The sequence below is a fragment of the Haliaeetus albicilla genome, chromosome 4, assembly GCF_947461875.1.
Source record: "Haliaeetus albicilla chromosome 4, bHalAlb1.1, whole genome shotgun sequence".
Lineage (NCBI taxonomy): Eukaryota > Metazoa > Chordata > Aves > Accipitriformes > Accipitridae > Haliaeetus > Haliaeetus albicilla.
In genome coordinates, this window is record NC_091486.1 from 30,862,936 (window position 1) to 30,878,398 (window position 15,463).

General features: G+C 38.6%; 1 protein-coding gene across 3 annotated transcripts in view; it reads right to left on the reverse strand.

Moving 5' to 3' along the window:
• The window catches only part of BMPR2 (bone morphogenetic protein receptor type 2), a 113,638-nt gene that overhangs the window by 12,375 nt on the left and 85,800 nt on the right, over window positions 1-15,463 (reverse strand). For all 3 annotated transcript variants that reach the window (XM_069781735.1, XM_069781736.1, XM_069781737.1), the window contains exons 6-10: window positions 13,316-13,546; window positions 9,199-9,313; window positions 7,416-7,576; window positions 5,461-5,608; window positions 4,356-4,492 (exon numbers count right to left, since the gene is read on the reverse strand). In XM_069781735.1, the coding sequence (XP_069637836.1) occupies window positions 4,356-4,492; window positions 5,461-5,608; window positions 7,416-7,576; window positions 9,199-9,313; window positions 13,316-13,546 (792 nt within the window). The remainder of the gene's footprint in view (window positions 1-4,355; window positions 4,493-5,460; window positions 5,609-7,415; window positions 7,577-9,198; window positions 9,314-13,315; window positions 13,547-15,463) is intronic.

Sequence of the window (15,463 nt, forward strand, 5' to 3'; positions counted from 1 at the left end):
TCTTGTTTTACAGATGGAGGAACAGAAACAGACACACTTCCTGGGATCACACAGTGGGATGAATGGTGCAGTCAGGATTAGAGCCCAAGACCTCCAAAAAGTGCTGCCATATGGTCAGAGGCCTGGAGAGGAGACAACTGAAATTATGAGCACTGAACACTTCTGCTTCCACTGCATCCGGAGTACAAAACACAGGCAGATGTTTATTGGCCCCTGCTGCCAATCTACGGCCCGTGAATAGGATATGGTTTGCTAGAACATCTCACATCTACAGCCCAGCTTTAACCTCTCCAGCACCAATGCCTGTGCATAGTCCCAGCTGGGCACTAAGGCATTCAGTGGGTCCTGCTGACTGCCTCTGTGCCAGAATTGCCTTGTTCACTTCTGGCAGCAAAAGCCAGGACTTGCTCTGCATGCTAGCCAAGAGCTCTTCACCCACAGAGCAGGCTCCTGGCATCGCTTGCATCTGGCAAGTCACTGCTGCTTAGTGATGCAGCTACGGTGGCACAGGTGGGGATGAGCTCACACACAAGCAAACCTTTTACCTCCCTTCCCACAGTAGACTGAAGAGGGGCTAAGCAACCACATCCCTTTTAGCTGAGGGACATGAGTCTAAAAGTACCCTCAGGGACAATGACAGGATAGTGTACTCCGTTTTCTCTCCCAGAATAAAAAGCCTTCATTCCACTTTTAGGACCTGCTTTAGTCACAATTTAGACATATCTCAGTCAGTGGACACCCTAATCTCCTGTCTCGCCCCTTTGTAAGGCTTTCCCCTACAGTTTTCACCAGCAGTAAATCTAACCAATATATAATTTGTCTCTCTTCTAGCAGATCCTTTCCTTTGGATGTTTTAAGGATCGTGAAAGGAGTACAGGGATGACTGTATAGATAGTTAACAAAACTGAAGTTCTAGAGCTTCACATTTACCACAGTAATGTGTTTTCTATTAATTTCAGGTTCAAAGAGATCTATACTAAAATACACTATTTAGAAGTTCTAGCACTCATAAAAAAGACAGAAGGGACAAGAAATCTGCATTATTCTATTATTCTCTACAATATCCTTCAGTCCTGACCTTTGAAGTCAAGCTTGGGCCCTGCTTTGGCTGTGGCAAATGAGACAAGAATGCTGCTAACATGTCAACTCAGTTTATAGCCTGTGAATTATTTTACGCACATCATCTGCTCAGATTGTTGATTTATACTGTGAAAAACAATACTGCTAATCAAGGTTGGTATCATAACACATGTGTTCAAGAAGCAGACTGAGACTGCATAGGTAATCATAAATTTTTTTAGGATTGCACATCTTTTGAGTGCCTTAATCATGTGACCTAAAAAATAAAACATTGCTTTTTATTTGTATTTCTCAAATGAAAGGGGCAAATACATTTCTCTAATAGATGAATTTGCATGAAAGTGTTATAACCCAACATATCAGTATAGCTTTAAATAACAGGCAAAAGTCTTTTATCTCATGCATTAGATAAAGGAGGTTAGGACCTGGGTCCAGGGTGAGGTTATCTGGAGCTTAGTTTTCTACAATATTTCCCCTAGAGTGCTCATTCAGATGTTATCCTAAACTGGCATAGGGTGGAGTAGGTTGTTTTATACCCATGAGAGAACTATAGATTGTTTATTTATTCTTCTTTTCTCTTAAAGCAATGGTGTAGATCCATCCTTAGAGCTGGACTCATCATCATCATCATTACTCTTTCATTACTCATCATTTTGAATTTTTTGCAAAAAAATTAGTGACAACACAAATAATGTGTTAGGCAGTTTAAATATGGGGATCGTTACTAGCTCAGTGTCTAATAATGCTGGAGTCTATCAGCTTGTTAGAACATAATTAACATTTAAAAGGATAGTCTGCAAAACAAAACAAACCTTGAACTGTTTTAGTTATAACTGTCTTCAAAAAGAGCTGTCAAGCTTGGTTCTTCCAACAGTGCATTTGCCAACATGGCTATAGTTACAACAGTTGCTGCTTATTTCCTATATAGTTTGGGCGTGGATTTTTTTTCTCTTCCCCACCCCCCCAAGACTGGCTGGTCAAAACTGCGTAATAAAAGAACCTCTCTATGAAGCTCTCAACTCAGTTACAACATGTTTTACAACAGTGCTAATACTGGAGGCTATGCTCCTCTCTGAAGATGGTTTCATGCATATTTACAAGTACCAGCATAGCTGAGGCCTTAGGCTCTCCATTATCTGCACAGTAGCTACATACTTATCAACTAGCAAAGTCTCTGAAGATTGAAAGGGCTAATTTCAGTGAGGGAATAACTAGAAGTATCTTTTTCAATAAGAAATAAATATGTCATTTTCATACTCACAATTAAGGTATTTTAGCTTAAAAAAGTTACCATGTATCAGGTAGAACCCAGTAACTATTTGCGTTTCACTTTGCTTGTAATAAAAGACAACCCCCCCCTCTAAGCTAAGGGGATTCACATTACCTCACCTTTGCTGCAGATGAAAGCAAGCACACAGAGTCTTACCAGAGTTCAGCTGACTTGCTGTAACTTGCTGGCCTGCAGCAACAAGCAAGGCTCTAAGCCATAGCTAGACTAATTCAAAACAACAAACAACATTACTATGTTTATAGTCTTGAAAATAAAAATTGCAGATCAAATGAAGCCATATAAAATTTCTAATGTAGTTATAATGAAATGATTGCTAGAAGCTGTAGCCTCTGACCCGCTTAGCGGATGAGGAAAAGGCTGTGGATGTTGTCTACGTAGACTTTAGTAAAGCCTTTAATGCTGTTTCCCACAGCATTCTGCTGGACGAACTGGCTGCTCATGGCTTGGACGGGTGTACTGTTCGCTGGGTACAAAACTGGCTGGATGGCCAAGCCCAAAGAGTGGTGATAAATGGAGTTAAATCCAGTTGGCAGCCAGTCACGAGCGGTCCCCAGAGCTCAGTATTGGGGCCAGTTCTGTTTAATATCTTTATCAATGATCTGGATGAAGGGGATCAAATGCACCCTCAGCAAGTTTGCAGACAACACCAAGTTGGGAGGGACAGTTGATCTGCTCGAGGGTAGGGAGGCTCTACAGAGGGATCTGGACAGGCTGGATTGATGGGCCGAGGCCAGCTGTATGAGGTTCAACAAGGCCAAGTGCTGGGTCCTGCACTTGGGTCACAACAACCCCATGGCGCGCTACAGGCTTGGGGAAAAGTGGATGGAAAGCTGCCTGGTGGAAAAGGACCTGGGGGTGCTGGTTGACAGCCGGCTGAATATGAGCCGGCAGTGTGCCCAGGTGGCCAAGGCGGCCAACGGCATCCTGGCCTGTATCAGAAATAGTGTGGCCAGCAGGAGCAGGGAGGTGATTGTTCCCCTGTACTTGGCACTGGTGATGCTGCACCTCGAGTACTGTGTTCAGTTTTGGGCCCCTCACCACAGGAAAGACATTGAGTTGCTGGAGTGTGTCCAGAGAAGGGCAACCGAGTTGGTGAGGGGCCTGGAGCACAAGTCTTATGAGGAGCGGCTGAGGGAGCTAAGGCTGTTTAGTCTGGAGAAGAGGAGGCTGAGGGGAGACCTTATCGCTCTCTACAACTACCTGAAAGGGGGTTGTAGTGACATGGGTGTCGATCTCTTCTCCCAAATAACAAGTGATAGGATGAGAGGAAATGGCTTCAGTTGTGCCAGGGGAGGTTTACATTGGATATTAGTAAAAATTTCTTCACTGAAAGGGTTGTCAAGCATTGGAACAGGCTGCCCAGGGAAGTGGTGGAGGCACCATCCCTGGAGGTACTTAAAAGACATGTAGATGTGGTGCTTAGGGACAAGGTTTAGTGGTGGACTTGGCAGTGCTAGGTTAATGGTTGGACTCGATGATCTTAAGGGTCTTTTCCAACCTAAACGATTCTGGGATTCTGTGAAATTCTGAGGACTATACAACTTCAGAAAAAGTTTATTACAACATTTATAGATTTTAGTTTTGGAAGAATGTATTTACATTTTTACCAACTTCGTTAGGGTGTTACTAGTTTATAAGATGTCAAAAGGCAGAAAATGCCTTTATGTTTCTCAGCTAGCATATGGGCACTTCATGCATAATACTACAGATACTGTCTTACCTTTAATATAACAAGTTATGTTCTGTGTATCACACTTCAGCATCCGATAATAATCACAGTATTTTTCCTTAAAATAAATCTAGCTTTCATGTCAATGGCTTTTTAAAAACTGAATTCAATGCTTAGGAAGTCCAGACAGAAGCAGGTCCCAATCCTTAAATACTAACAAAATTTAAAAAAAAGAATGTATTCAAAAATTGCTTTTAAGTGAGTATACCCTATAGCTTGTTAAAGGATAGAATATTTTCAAAGAAACAATCTCACCAGGCTGTTCTCCTTCCACGCTTCTGGGAATTTTGGTCTTTGCTTCTCTCTAGACACCAAGACTTGCATATCTTCAAAAGTGGGATGGTTTCCGACTTCTGTCTGGAAAGCCATCTGGTACTCTGGCACAGATTCCCCTGTTAGCAAAAGAAAGAAAGAAAAAAAAAAAAAAATCATAGATTAAAAGGCAGAGCAAAGGTTTTCAGGTGATGAAAGGTAGTATCAAAGTTGCTGTCTATCGAGACATTCTTCACTTTACCCCAAAGTCTAACTTCATAAAAAAAGCTGAATTAACTGCAAATGAATTAAAGTATTGTTCAGCAACCTCTCGAAGGCTAGCATCTTCAAACTTTGCTGGCTGAGTGGCACATTCAGAATGTCTTAGAGCCTGAGGATGACACCTAATTTCCATGAAACATTGCTGACTGAATATATTCATATACTTCTTTTGGGAAGAAGCCCAGCGAAATTACAAGTCTCTGCACATAAAGTGCAGCTGCTTGACTACAGAGAGAATGCTGCATGTCAGATTAACTCTATATGCTATATCTTGGGAAGAAGATGGTGGTTGTGACAATCTCACATGTTAAATTCTGTAAGTCTACTTCCTTTTGTTTTATGTTACAGGTATGAAGGATTTCCCTGAATTTTCAATGTCACTAGCATAAACAAAGGTATGACTGACTAAAGGTTACATTAAATGACAGCACTTTCTCATCCATCCTTTCACGAGGGAAGTCTGAAAGACACTTCAGGCGCTTTTACCAGTTCTAAGAACTGAAAGTACTGCCTTTGCCATCAGCCCAACTCTCAATGTTTGTAAACTCCAGACAATAATAATAATAATGCTCTAATTGCAATTACCATGAAGCCTGCAAACTGCTTAAACAGGTAATTTAAAGTCTTTCAGCATGAACCATGCTTCACACTCAAACACACTGTACTGACAACAATCATCTTGAACACTAGATGGCACCGACTTAGTGGCAAAAACAATTGAGAAATTTACTTTCCTTCTTCAATTTAAAAAGCTATAGCTAGGGAGTAGCTTTGGCTGCTGGTACCACTTTCTACTATTATATTTTTTTCCAATTCTTTTAGTTACCTGGGAAGAGGTCTGTACATCTCATAAATATCTCCCAGTAGATAAGGCCTAGCGCATACATATCTACTTGTTTCAAAGCAGATTCACAATCCCTCAAGTTCACTGCTCCTTCAAGCACTTCTGGGGCCATATAGCGGATCGTACCAACCTGGAAAAACAAAAAAACAAAGCTTCAAATCAGGAAGCAATTTCCAAAGTCAATTTATTATGGAGATTTTTTTTTTTTTAATACCCTACTTTGTTTGATATTTTCAACAGTTAAGGAAAATGCAGTTCTCTTCTAATCAATGTTCTCAGCTTCTAGACTCTTATCAGGAGCCTAGTCATAATAAAACCCTTTCCCTACTCTGCCACTTTTTTTGTATGTACCAAAACAAAATAAGTTTGTCCCTTACTAAATGTTCTCAGATGCAATACGATATAGCAGAAATGTTTCTTTTTCCTGAAATTACTCTGTTAAACACCAAGGTATGTGTCACAATGGAAGAGGATGCTGCTGAACAAGGAACTTGTTCTCTTTATTCCTGGATTGTCAGCAAGGCTCTCCCCTACATCTTCCATGGTCAAAGGTTATTAACAGCCTTGGAAAGTATCTATTAATTTCCACTAGGAAATATGTTAGATTAAAGCAATCACTCATCAGTACTTGTAGGACAGTGTTTTGTCACAGGACTATTCCATATCCCTGCATTTTAAACAGTGGTTTCCCTGTTTCTTTCTTCAGCAAGGGGAGACCTAAAAAGAGGACCTGTGCACTAGGTACTATTAATGCAGCACTAGCTACTATTAATGTAGCACTAGCTTTCTAAGGGAAGGTGATTAGCACTGTGAAACACATTCTTTGAATTCAATGTAAAGGTTTTCTATAAAAGCACAAAGACAACAAATAACTGAACCATTAGGAACTTTTACTCTTTGTTTAAAATAGTCTCACTGTATTTCAGTAGCCTATATTCAGATGCCACTGTATTTATGCTTACAGAAAAAAACAACAAAAAACCCCACTCTCTGAATCAAAGCATCCTAAAAAAGAAAGCTTAAGAAGTCAGTTTCTTCTTTCTGCCCAGAATCCATTCTAACCCACTCCTAGCAGATGTTTTTCCAATCTGTTCCTTAAATTCATAAAGAGATACAAATTCTACATAGTCTTCCTCAGCAGTCCATTCCAGACCTTGGCTGCCTTCTACAGATTAGAAAGGTTTCTTTGTAACTAACCTAAATTTTCGCTCCTACAACATAATCCCATTACCTCTTGTCCTACCCACAGTGAATGCAAACAGTTGATCCCTTTCTCTTTGTAGCAGCTGTTTATATATTCAAAGACCTGTCTCTGTCTTTACTTCCCTAAACAACCCTCATGCTTTCATCTTTTCCCATAAGGTACTCTTTCAAGCATCCCCTGTTACTTTGTCTCTGTTCTTTCTCAGTTGGCCCATGTCTTTCTACATGCACTTAACTCTCCCAGATGTATCCCTCTGAAGTCCAGAAAATTGCAGATGACACACAGAGAAATGGCTGTAGGATGCAGAATGTGGTATGCCACCATTTCAGAAAAATCAAGACCAAACCCACCAAAGAACCTTTGGTCTTCAGTTAATACTTGCAGTACAAGACTGAAGGAACCTGTACCACATCATTGCAAACAACACGGCCACCAAACCTACCTTGCATCTTCTCATATCTCACAGAGAAAACTTCAGCCTCCAGGGCTGCCAATCTATCACCTTTCAAAATGCTAGGTTTGTTTCCGAGTGTTTTGAGAATAAAACCGGTTTCCTCCTATCAAGGTTTCAGCCACTCTTCACCCATACTGCAGCAATTCCCCCTTACAGGAATTGTACCACCTTAACACTCGCCTTCTAACAACAGAAACAACTATTTCTCAGTGTTACTTCTGTACTAAATTGTCTTCAATCTATACCTTTATACACTGGTTTATCTTCATTTGTACTTACCTCACTAATGGCCGCATTATCTTCCTCACCTGGGCGTACCAGTCTGTTTCCAGTTAACTTCATGGAGAGTCCAAAATCGCTAATTACACATGTTCCATCATTCTTTACCAGTACATTGCGGCTGTTCAAGTCACGATGGGATATTGCAGGTTTGTAATGGTCTATTTGGACATAAGGAAGTGCTTGTTAATATTTGAGCAGTTCTACTGTTTGGCAAAATGAGAGAATCTCATCATGTCTGCTTAGCTATTTTTATAAACAGAACATCAACTTATCTTTTAGAAAGCTAACATTTTTGTTTCCTTACAGTAAGCTCCACAGTATGCTATCTATAGAAAACTAACTGGCATTCAGAGTTTCACTGTATCTATACGATATATTAGGCTACTGCTATACACAGTTCTAATGTTTGCCAGTAAGCTGCTTTCCAAGGGATACTTCAGCATGATTTTGGCAGGGGAGACATCATGTACTTAAGCACAGACCTGCTGCCACAGCCCTGATAGCCATTCCAAATGCTCTCTCTCATATCCACACTCCTGTGTCAAATACAGCACCAACTATTTACATTATGATTGGAATTGGCACCTATGCAGAAGATACGTAGACAATGTTATTCCAGAGAGTCTGAACATGTTCATCTTGCAAATGATCTGCTCTTTTCCAAAGAATAACCTCAGTTATTCCTAGTTTTCATACAATTTATTTTATTAGTAAAGCAGCCAGCACTATTGAACCAGTTTTACTGTGGAATTTATTCTACTCCATGAGTTCCTTCCTAGCATTCATAGACCAGTCTATGGCTGTCTCTTCTTTCTGATGGAAAGTTTACACATTTTCTGACTACTAATGGACACAACTGTCTGCACATTTCGAAATGATGAAGTTAAGATGATAGCTGCAGTTTCAACGGCACATAGGAATTACTGATTTAGGTATTTTCAGCCTTGCACTTTTAACAGCATCTTCAGTTGTCATTCTTTGGTAGAGCTGATGCTTAACATTTGAGATATATAGTTTGGAATTTTAATCCAAACATTAGCACCTTAACGTAGAATTAATGATACCATCCTTTTATTTACTGCCAAAAAGCTAACACTTCAGTGCCAGGCCATATTCTGCAGCCTGATACATCACAGATTTCAGACTATCTGCTTTGTAATCATGATACTTCAGCTGCTGAAATGCTGGCTGAAGCATGCAAGCAGAGATATAAAGATATAAATCAATATGTTGTCACATCCTGTGCTATTATAAAACACTAAAAGTCCAGCAGTATTGTTTGTACACAGTGAAGACTAGGCCCACACCCTCAGACAAAAATAAATAAAACTACAGTGGAGTTAGAAGATTTAATTATTTCTCTTCGTGTATACAGTTCACACAGAAACTAAAAATTGCTTCGGTGATTTGTGTCTGAACTGCAAAACAAAACAGAACACCCCATCTGTTTGCTCTCTGCTAGACAGACATCCAGTGCTTCAGGTCTTCAGTCATCTGTTGCCATGATACAGCAGCACTGCACAACTCTGCCTCCTCCTCTTGCCTTTCTCTGGGGCTCTGCTGGCTCTTACTCCATGTTTTCACACAAGTGTCACAGATGCAGCTCACAACATGGGATTGTTCAGAAGGAAAGAACATATGAGAAGTTCTGAGTAACATCTATTTGCATTCATCATTTCCTACTCACTGTACTGTCACAGAGGAAAAAGAAAGATAGGAATCTACTGCCTGACAGAAATAAGAGTATCTTAAACATCTTGGCATCCCTTCCTGGCCTTACCTCCTCGAGGTAGTTCCGTGTGCAGGTACGCCAAGCCCCTAGTTATAGAGTGTGCCAAACGACAAGAGCTCACCCAGTCACTTGTGTGGAGACTCAAATATTTGCACAAAGAACCCTGAAAAAAAACCCAAACAAACAAACAAACAAAGGGATTAAAATCATTGTCCACAGTTGAATAACTCAAAATCTTCAGGAGAGTCAGTTTTATCCATTGCTCCTGAAAGGTGTAATCCCGCAACTGCTTCTGTGTTTACCCAGATTTTCTAAAACACAAGATTGCATGAAAGTTTCATTAATTTCTGGTGCTGCCGTTTGGTTTATCTAAAGGGGAAGAGAAAATTTATCACAGGGACTGCCTTCAGGAATAAAGATATTAATTATAAAACAAAAGCAAAGCATGCATTTCAATTATTCTTCTCAAAAAGTCTTGTTGAACAACAGAAGAAAGGTAACTGCAGACAAAACAGCCTGGGTTACTAAATAGTGGTCTTTAAACCATTAGCACTTACAGAATACCTGACATCTCCCACTGGCATCTCCCCTGTTATAATCTATTTATGTATCGAAACAAAAAAACCCAAAGGCAATTCAGAATAGGAGTCAGTCCACACACACTGGAGAAACAGGAAAAAAGAATGTCATGTTCCCCTTTTCTTGAAAGAGAAGTTAAATGTGAAAAATGGTGGAATCTCCAAGAAAACCAGAAAGAAGGGTGTCAACTATGATACTGAGGTACTCTAGAAACTGAGACTGCTATCTGAAACAAGAGCCAAATCCTGCAAACTATGACACCTTTGAGCAGTTTTTATGCACATAGTCTCCAATGACAATATACTTAGTTTAAACAAACTAAATCACCATGCATGAAGAACAAGTTGACCAGTTGTCTCCGCATATGGGTTACAAAATATTTATGACTACATGCTACCCTGCTTTTGCCTATTTAAATCTGTAATCTTAAAGAGGCACCAATGTGTAACATCTGATCATAGCCGCAACTAGAACCACTTTATTGCAAAATTAGTTATGTACATTTGGTTCAAAAAAAGCTGGTATGTGCTATTTGAGTCCATTTGGAGTTTACATTCAGGTATGTAACACATGCACAGCTCAGATGGAGGCACAGAGATACCAGAATTTAAAGTGACTGAAGCATTAGACATTTTTTTAATCCAATGCTAAAACTAAAACCAAGTTCTTGACACTCGTTAATAGAATTACAAAAGTCTTAAGAGCTTTTCAGACTTGGCCTGCGCAGAACAAGGAACCCCTAAATAGATAACCTCCTCGGTGAAAACACAGACCAAATGTCACTCATACAAGTTTACATGAACTTTTTTTTTTCATTGTTTAAAATGCTGTTACATGAACTTCAAATAGATTTTGGTAATAAATAAAAAAAAGCTGAGAATCCACCTAGAAATGAGTTAAAGAATTTTACTTTTTTTTTTTTCTTACTGTTTAGAGTTTTTTAAGAAATACAAACACTCTTATTAGCCTCCAATTGCCAGCAACTTGGGTGCGGTAACAGATTTTCTTGGCTTAGTGGGTTGAGATCCCAGCCCACTCTAATGGAGGCCACAGGACTGTTGTCATGGTGTGACTGGGAAACACTCACTGTATAAAGAGCTCAAACCAACTTCAAGATCTTTCTGCTGCAGAGCTTGCTAGCCACCAGATATTTTTTAAGCTAGCTGAGGGCTGTGATTGTATGCTTTTAGTGAAGTTCAATATAAATGAACCAGGAAAAGTTTTAGTCAAGATTGAGAGAGATATATATTTGTAATTAAAATTATTTTTGTCAGAGTCATGAGTTACATGTTAAATTGGGGACATTTGTTCTGATTATAAATATTGATAAAATTGATGCTTTTATCAATCATAAGATTCTGTATGTGTTTTACAACAATTTTTATATTGTTCTAAAAAGACATGAATGTCTGACTACTGAGGGGACGATTCTGTGGCTATTATGTATTTCCTACTATGTCATCGCTTGCAACTTACTGCTTATTCACCTGCCACGCTCAGAGTACCATCAGAACAGCATGTTGATTGATAAATACATGTATCTTTCCTTTTATTACTTGCTCACCTACTTTCTTTGGTCTGAAGGCACGTTTGGATAACGACACAATTTGGGTCAAACCTATCTGTCTTGCTTTCACCGAGGCACCACCAAGAACAATTATCTGTGTGAAAGTGTTCTGGTTTGTGTATTCCTATTTCTGAAAAGGAAAGCATTTCAAGGGAGAATGATGTTTTGGATGGGGAGTATTTTACCTGCACATCTTGTATGGGTTACTCCTTATTGAAATAAGATTTATGGCTCCAGTTTGAACAGTGCAATTCTCTTTTAGTAGGGCTGCCACAGCAGGCTTCCTTCTCTGCTGTTAGCTCCACATACAGCAGAACATCTGCTCACTGAATTAAGGATCACACTGTGCATTAATTACACCTGCTGTGCACTTTTTCCAATGACTTCCGAACCATCAGTGGGTTGATTTTAGACTAATCTTGCTGTTCTTAATACCATATTGGGAAAGAATCTGATATGATGTCATAAGCCTCATCTGTGCATGTAATCAGATCATTAACAGATCCTGTTTATATAAGCAACAAGACACAATTTTCAATCAAATTACATTTCAGATGAAAATCCTTTCATTCAAGAAAACAGCAAAACCGGATCACCTGTTATGACAGTTATGCTATGGCTTCCCAGGAGCAGAATATTTGCTTGATTTCACTTAACTCAATTAGTTGAAAATAAGCCCACTCTGCCAGAGCAGGCCAGAGCTGACGTGCTTTGTCACTGTCCATCTGGTACGGGCACGACTGAGCTTTTTCTATGGTCATTTCTAGTCCCTGCAATCTCTTCTTAGATGTCCATCTCTTCTAAGCTGACATGATCAAGTGTGTTCTCACTTAAAAGTTTCAGTTTAGATACTCTTTATATATTTGTGAAGTGCTGCTGCCTTAAATTTGCATATATATTTAGATACTTATATACACATATGCATTTAACTTTCAACACAAGCACATATGTAGAGCTAAAAACACCCTAAGACAGGCCATCGTTACTGCTATTTATTACTGCTGTTTCTTTTTGCTACTTGAATAAACAGGTTTTGTCCTACTGTCCCCATAACAAATCAGGCTTCAGCCATCACCTTTACACACTGGAGTAAATACAATATGAGTTCACTTACTTCAGACCAAAAAGCTCATTAAAAAAAATTATTTAACTGAACAATTAAAGTTCCTTCCCATACACAAGCCAAAACCCCCCAAGATAAATTGTGAAATGTAATTTTTTGCATTTTCATATATATAAACGCCATATACATTACATTTTATGATCTTTCATGAAGGCAATTCACATTTATGCTGTGTATTTTTTAAATATTTTTGTTTCTATGCATGTACACACACACACACACACATAGAGTGTTAGGAACTCAAATCAATGAATTTGAGGGATATAAGCATTCAGTTAGCTAAGGAGATTTGAAGATAAGGTTCTGGAAAGTAAGGCTGCCTTCTTAAGATTTGTCCTACATCATCAATATATGGTGCAGCGAAATAAATATGGTATGCCACAGAAAGCTTTAAAGAAGATAACAGGATAAAAAGTCAACATGATTTATAGTACCACAAACTCATTTGACAACAATATTGGATCTACTATGTTTCATTGTAAAAAACCCCACCATTTACAGCTACTGAGTGAGGTCATAACTACCATAACAGAGATATAATGTCTTAATACTAAGAAGTTTTAAATTTATTATATTATTTTTAAGTAAAAACAGCTCATCAAATTCTGACCTTGAATATTGCACAGTTGACTAAAAAAAACCTTCACGGTAACCAAGAGCAAATACTACAGCTAAGAATTTGTAAGACTATTTGGTAGCACTAACTGGGAAATCTTAAAGGGTATTACAGTAAACCACCCTGAGGTTCATTAAAATTGTAATTTATATGGATTACTTTTACATTACTGTGCAAGAAGCAACAATGAAAAAACCTGGCAAATACTAAAGTACATCCTTGTTATGTGGCTATTCTTAGGAATCTAAACCAATATGATTGATTTCTTTGAAGCACTTACATTGGGGTAATACTCCATCACCAATAAATATTCCATACGGCCGTCTGCAGTGAATCTTTCATCCCCCACAATGAAGCGTGCGATGTTGTCATGTTCCATCAGTGGAATCCTGTAAATGTTCCTCTCGTTGACAAAGTTTTGACGATTAGCAAAAGAAAATACTTTCACAGCAACTGGACGTTCATCTAGGGAGCCTTTATACACTGCTCCATAACGTCCCCGGCCAATCAACTGTGAAAAAATGTAAATAATTAGTTCACTAAATAATAAATGAAGACAAACCCCAAGTTTTCACTCTACAAAGATTGTACGTGAACTTTTACACTGACTTACACTACAAAAAATAGTGAATATAGTGAATATTTTGTATTGAAAACTAGAATTAGAATGCTGTCACAAAAGCTATTTTGGAGCTGGAAACCTCAGCATAGGCCAACTTAGATCTTACTAAATTGATCCATGGTCTGAATACTCAGTAAATAAATCACAAATAACCTATTCAGCAGTTATATATAGAATCAATAAAATCCATGTGGTTTGTGCTGCTAATTCTCTTATTAAACTTTTGCCTACCAAACATTTATAGCTTTTATGTGATCAATTTTAATTAGCTCCAGAGATCACAGACATTAAGCTAAACATTTTAGGTTTAGGATAGCTTTATAAGCTGTACCTTTTAGGTTAGTAATAACAATATATGCATTTGTAGTGCAAAATAGATACCAAGAGAGGTAAACAGGTTTTAACAGAAAGGAATAATTAATTCCTTACTACCTGTGAATCTTTATTCTAGCCCCCACTGTTAGACATTCTTCACAGACCCGCCTTTCCCATCTCCATGGCAACTAAAGAAAGATGTGATCTCTGCTCTAAACCAAAACGTAGGACCACCTTCAGGAAGAGTCCTAGTTTCTAAAGCTCAAAAAATTCTAACTACATAAGAATTGAATTATCTATTTAATTTAAATAATTTTCAGGAAGACCTAGACATGAAACGGTAAGGATTTCACAGACCAGAATCTTTTTACTTTTTAAATACTTACACTTGGAGGAGGAACGGAAAGCAGAAGGGATTACAGAAGTAATGCTTCTAAAGATGATAAAATTGTCTAACAGGAAAGTTTTCAACAATAAAGTATCTTTTAACATACAGACTTGCTATTTCTCAGTCCTTCCATGTCAGTGGATTGCAAAAGAGCAGCGAGTCACTTCAAGGTACAAACCCGGAATGTATTCTACCCACAGAGAGGTCAAAAGGCAAGCACAGGTTAAGACAATTTATTCTGCAACACCTTATGACTGGGGGTGAGGAGTCAGCTCCTTAGGATTTAAGAAAGAGGACAGAAGATGCCATAGCAGATCTCTCTACCAATGAAGTTGCTGCTTTTTCCAAGACTGCTTATCAGTGTGAGTAATTTCATCTGGGGCTTTGCATGCTTCTACAATACACATCCTTATACTCTCGTAAACTCTCCCTCAAGTACTTTTTTGTTGGTAGAAGGCTCCCAAGCTTCTTTGCTGATTAGTCTGCTGTCACCATTAGCCCAGACCACACTGCATCTCTGCAGTCTGCATCTCTAGGTGTGAGTTCCAATGGGCAAAAAGAAGAAAAGTACCACTCTGAAATTCTCTCAGTCATTCTACTGATTTATTTCTGGCTAAAAGCTTTTAAAAATTCCCTAAGTTCTATCAAGCATACCAATTGAAAACATAACATTTTGCAGCTTTCTAATGACATGTCTAACACCAAGCTGAGTAGAAAGTTCTGGTTGGCCTCTAGTTGCCATGGAGATAGAGAGTACCCCACTGTGAAGAATGAGTATACGTAAATGCACCACTACTGAAACACACTGCTCTATCTGCAATAAATTCTATATTCCAATAGTGTTACTAAAGCATTTCAGATGACTACAGTAGGACACTGTACTTCAAGTGATCAGTGTCAAGCAAAAAGATGGATCTTTTGATGCAATGCTGAAATACAGCACATTCCAATTTCCCCCCTTACCTCCCAGTGTTTAGTATTTCTTCTCAAGGTAGAACATGTTCTAGCTAATACCAACAATATTACTAACAAAACCAGGCAAAATGTAACTGTGGTAACCTTTTTTATTATTATTTTTTTATTTTTTCTTTTCATTTCTTCTT